This window comes from Sinocyclocheilus anshuiensis, unplaced genomic scaffold, assembly GCF_001515605.1.
Source record: "Sinocyclocheilus anshuiensis isolate Anshui unplaced genomic scaffold, SAMN03320099.WGS_v1.1 scaffold188, whole genome shotgun sequence".
Classification (NCBI taxonomy): Eukaryota; Metazoa; Chordata; class Actinopteri; order Cypriniformes; family Cyprinidae; genus Sinocyclocheilus; species Sinocyclocheilus anshuiensis.
In genome coordinates, this window is record NW_015555768.1 from 1,017,102 (window position 1) to 1,022,685 (window position 5,584).

Here is a 5,584-nt window from a genome sequence, read left to right on the forward strand (position 1 = left end):
ATATGTATATATATATATATATATATATATAAATATAAATCGCATACAGGCAATTGTTCTCATTTAAATAAATATGACCAATTCTATGTCTTGTATATACAGTCTGGTCATTTCTATTTTCTATTTCTCTTTCATTTATAACGGAATTCACTTTGTATAATTAGTTATGGATACATTCTATCATATTAAATTATATTACATTTTTTAGACTAGTATGATATGGGCCACACTGAAAAGGTGAACAACCTCACAAAATATTGGATTTGAGCAGGAAATTGGGCACAAGCAGAGGCTAAAAAAAAAAGAAAGAGGTTGACAGAAAGGAAAACAAATGGAGAGGCATTACCAGCGATACCCTGCGTAATCTCCGGCTGAGCGGTTTGTCAAACAGGGGGCTGTTGAGGTTGAATTTCTCCAGGTAGCCATCAGGAAGCCTGATATCGGCAGGCAGAGACAGACGCTTGTTTATGTCCTGAGAGGGAAGGAGGAGGGCGAAAACCATTATCAGTTAAGGCCTAAAGGTTTCGTTACACTACATAAAAGTAATAACCCATCTGGCCTGCAGGCTAGTCATCTAACTGATGGGTACCATGCCGTGGAGCATTTTCAGTAACCACAATGCACCATTAGTCACACGCAACTGATGTACCTTCAATAGCAACAAACAAGCTAATGGTTATTACATGGTACACGGTTTAATTCAAGCAAACAAAACAAAAACAAAGGTAAGCCATGGAAAATGGCATGTTTTTATTACCCAACACATCATGTATTATTCAGTGTCCCACTCTAAAAATAGTGACTAGAAAAAAAGTGATGCATGGTCAGAAACGTGAACATACCTCTGTGGAAATTTTGCGACCAGGGTTGTTTCTCAGACGAACTCGGACGGGACTGTGCACCTCATCAGAGGATGTGGCCGAAGCCTGATCGCTTTCTCCATCTGAACCCATTTTTACATCCTCATGAACGATTTCTGCATTTATGGACACAACCACACACACACAAAAACATTTGCATGCAATGTTGACGTCACAATTCCGATGATACTGGTCAAATGTATTGAATAAATCAAATTCGATGTTTCTAAAGGTCTTTCCACCACGTCATTATTCTATTTTAAAACCAAAGTAATGCTGATTTATCATCTGTGAGCCTGAACACTCTCCAAATGCATCTCTTGCACATTTATCTGTCTGTCTCTGACGCATTTATATGACTCGGAGATTCATACCACACTACAGCTGAGGAACTACTTAGCTGTACTAAGATCCGTATACTTAGATCCGTCTCTTACCCACACAAAAGGAAAAAAATAGAAGTCATTATCTTCCACTCATTTATTCACTCGCTGTCCCATCCCCCCCATTAAACCATAACACAACCTCCCACCCCCTCTCAATCCACACACACACAAACACACGCACTCTGCCTGTCTATCTGTGTATAACAGTGCAGTGGTTCTCAACCGATTTTGCTTCAGGATTCAGATTTTATATTAGACATCTAGACATCTACCCAGGCAAAACATAATTATTAGTTGCACAAAATTAAACAAAAATGTCCTAAAAAAATCAAACACTGAAATGCAAAATGATTAACAACTACTAGATAGGAAACATTTGTCATCTTTAATAGTTTTATGCTCTTGGCAGCATATATAACTGATGTAGTTTAGGTATTTTCTTTTACCTTGCATGAATTTTATGGGCATGTAAACCTATTTATGTAGTCTGGCTTTTATGTGGTGTCTTATAATCAATTCTATGATTTATAATCCGATATAAAGCAACTTTCCATGCTTGAATCCATCTAATTTAGTTATGTCAATTTAATTATGTCACTAGCAAGTGACATTGGTAAAAATACAAAAATATTGTAGTGTCTCTTTGGAAACATGGCCTTCAACAACAAAAGATATGGGAAATGTTTATTTCTCCCTCTCTTGATAAGCAGACTTATTTTGCTATCCTACTTATGTATTATTACACAGTTAGCTGCATTTTATCATCTGCATTTAACAGTTTTTCCCTGGGTTGCAATCCGCCAGTTGAGAACCACTGTAATAGTGCATGCGTGTATGCTACATTCACGAGAGTCCAAGTTGTTCAGTAGGGTTGGGAATCAAGAACTGCTTTCTTTTTTGTTAGAAAACATAACCGAATAATTTTATGACATTCAGTTTCGCTAACAGTCCTGAAACTTCTGCATTCTTACATCAATGTGAACATAACTCCTAAAAAAGAAGAAATATAAGCTTATTTTCATTTAACATTCCATTTAAGCAAGTGCTTCTTGAATTAAAAAGTCTGTGTAAACGCAACTTTTCCGGATACATATGCTGTTTTGCAGACGTCAATTGTATGAGATCATTTCAGCAGAACAGTAATAACAGATCAGAAGCAACTGCACAATCAGAAACAAGTATACAATTCTGGAAAAAAACATTATTGTATCTTTGCTGTCTTTATCCCTCTTAAATCCACTTTGGATCCAGCAGATTATGGGTTTAAAGGAATAGTTCACCCCAAAATTTTAATTCTGTCATAATTTACTCACCTTCAAGTTATTCCAAACCTGTATGAATTTCTTTCTTCTGCTAAACACAAAAGATGATATTTTGAAGAATGTGGGTAACCAAACAGTTTCTGGTCCCTACTGACTTTTTTGTCCAATTAATGGAAGTCAGTGGGGACCAGCAACGATTTGGTTACACATATTCTTTAAAATATCTTCATTTGAAGCAGATAAAAGAAAGTCATACAGATTTGGAACAACTTGAGCTTGAGTAAATGATGACAGGAATTAGATTTTTGGGTGCACTATTCCTTTACAAGAAAAAAAAGGCAGAGAAGTTGCTTTGTCATTACTGTTCTGCTAAAATGACCTCATTGTTTGACAACAGGCCTTTAAGGGAAGTGAATGCAATAGCAATCATTAAAGGTGGGGTAAGCGATTTCTTGTAGCCAATGTTGACATTTGAAATCACTAAAACAAACACACCCCTACCCCAAAAAGGTCTCGCCCCTATTTTGATAGCTCCGCCCCACACATACGTACACAACCCAGGCAACGATTAGTTCTGTGAAACAAAGGCAACGATTAGTTCTGAGAAACAAAGCAAAACCAATGTTACACCGTGTCTACACCGAACGCGAATGGTGCGGCGCGACAAAATACTATAGAACTCATTATAATCAGTGATGCCGTCTACACCATAGATATATATACATATCTATGGTCTACACTGGATGCGGCACGGCACGACATGACAAATACCCGACAGAAAACTGCTGCTGCGTTCTATTCATGACGTATTGACACAAATTTCAAATGATTTTGAACGGTCACTTTGTCGCGTCTAGTGTACTAGACAGACTTTAGCTGTTCCAGTGTTACTCACCTATCGAGAAGAAACAAAGCAACCTCGGCGTCCGATCGCAGGCCTTCTGCACTTGAGTTCACTCCTGCGCTGGAAAGCTGGTCCGATATTTACACGGGTCCTACTTCTTGCCTTATCGTAAGCCTTCTTTTGTTCCGCAGACATTTTCCTCTTTTGTTTTTTATCTGCCATCTCTATCTTTCTGTCGCTCGTCTCGGCTAATGTCCATCCTGTGCACTGAACGCTCTCTCCTCCACATCATGAGTAGACACGCCCCTTACTGCTGATTGGCCACAAGTTTGTTTTGCTAGTCGGCCCGAATCAGTTTTCTAAAGCGTTTTTGAAAAATCGCTTACCCCACCTTTAACTATAGCAATAAGGAACATGGAATCAGAAGCAAAACTGTTAAAGTTCCTTATAATTCCCATCCCTACTGTGCAACCTCATACATCACACTCTCGTCCTCTGTGTGCATGCGTGTACATGCATGTGAATGTACCGAGGCGTGTGGTGTGGTTGAGATAGGAGCTGAGACTGCGGCCCAGGGTGCGTGGTCTGCGCAGGGCGCTGCTGTAGGACTGCAGGAGGGAGTGCATGCTGAAGGAACCCCCCGAACCTCTCACTGAACCCCGCAGACCACCACTGCCGCCAACTGGCATGGCCTCTGGGAGGGAGGAGAGGGGAGGAGGATGATACACAGAGGAAATGAGTAGAAGGAGAAGGGGGAAGGGCAGAGAAGGAGCCGGGAAGGAGAATGTAAATGTGGCGGAACACATAATGGAATTGAGCATTATGGGTAGGGAAAAGTAAAAGGAGCAGAAGTGTATAGAAAAAGGGGTGGATAAAGAAGATTAGTGTATTATGGAGATGTAAAGAAAAGAAGAAGTGGTTGGGAATGAGTGATACGATTTGGATGAAATGGTAATGTCGGGTAGCAAGTGTTTGTGATTAACAGAGAAGGAAAAGGGAGAAAAACAAGGTTTGGGGGAAAGGTCACAGGACGAGAAGAAAAAAAGAGGAAATATTAAATTAAAAACAGAAAGAGTCAAATTTTAGAGCATGCATTAATTTTTCCAAAATGGTTATTTAAAAAAAAAAAGAGAGATCAATTTACAAATAACATCTTCAGTGTTAGTGAATGAGGTACAAGGGCCACAATTATTAAGGAACGACACTGATAAACTCTTTTTCTCGCTGCCGGTAATTGTTTCTAATGATGCTCTACACTGTGGCGGCGATTAAAACGACACACGAGGGCATCGATTCATCAGCATATGAAAGCCAAATGCATTTTAAATTTGTGCAGGGTTTGGAGAAACGCCAAAACACGCTACAAAAGAATGAGATGGATTTGCGGAGTCAATATGATGATGTATTCGCGTATGGTAATTAGAATATATAACATGTACATATATATTATTGACTTGGGTGAGACGGTTATGGAGAAGCTGTTTTGTTGAAACTGTCGGATCTGAGATGAGCAGGATCTGTCAGTGCAGTTAGCTTGAGATGGGAAGCCATGCTAGAAAACAACATGCTGATTGGTCAGAGGGGGTATCAGCAGGCAGGAGACAGTAGCTTAGCTCAACGCACGCAGAGCCATAGCCAGCCCTTGGGTATAATGGACAGATTGGCTTTAAAATTCATTTCGATGTTTTAATGCAATGCTTTAATGCTGCATACCCGTATCACACTGACAGGCAACACAAAGGGAGGCAGAGGTGAATGTATATGCATTCAAAGACGAATGGCTGAAAGAGACTTTCTTAAAACCACATGGATTAAAGCACAGCCCTGAGCTTTCTGGTTGATTCTAAAGAATATGGGGAATATTAAAGTCAAAATCGACCACATTTACTTACTTTATAAATGTCTTGTATGCTCTTCAGTGCAAGCTACTCGTATACACAAATTTGTTTTCATAATTCATCAAAATATAGCAACATTCTCCACCTACAATTATTTTTATTTTCTGAAGGCATAATAACCTAATCCAATAAAATCCTGATGGATAAAATCATATTATGCCCTACACCATTTCCTGCTGAATATTTTGTCACTTTAAAACTCATCTGATTATGGAGGTTAAACACATACCAAACGCAGTTGCCAGTTGTCATTAACACTTCCTTAAAGGGATAGTTCAAACAAAAATGGAAATTCTGCCATTATTTACGAACCGTAACGTTGCTTTTATATATA

The 5,584-nt window shown here is 39.0% G+C and overlaps 1 protein-coding gene across 2 annotated transcripts in view; it reads right to left on the minus strand.

Annotated features, from left to right (window-relative positions):
- The window catches only part of LOC107674341 (cyclin-dependent kinase 16-like), a 28,687-nt gene that overhangs the window by 13,066 nt on the left and 10,037 nt on the right, over positions 1-5,584 (minus strand). Inside the window, exons 3-5 of one of the 2 annotated variants that reach the window (XM_016468292.1) lie at positions 3,882-4,046; positions 843-976; positions 347-472 (exon numbers count right to left, since the gene is read on the minus strand). In XM_016468292.1, the coding sequence (XP_016323778.1) occupies positions 347-472; positions 843-976; positions 3,882-4,046 (425 nt within the window). The remainder of the gene's footprint in view (positions 1-346; positions 473-842; positions 977-3,881; positions 4,047-5,584) is intronic. The other variant, XM_016468293.1, reaches the window with a different exon arrangement.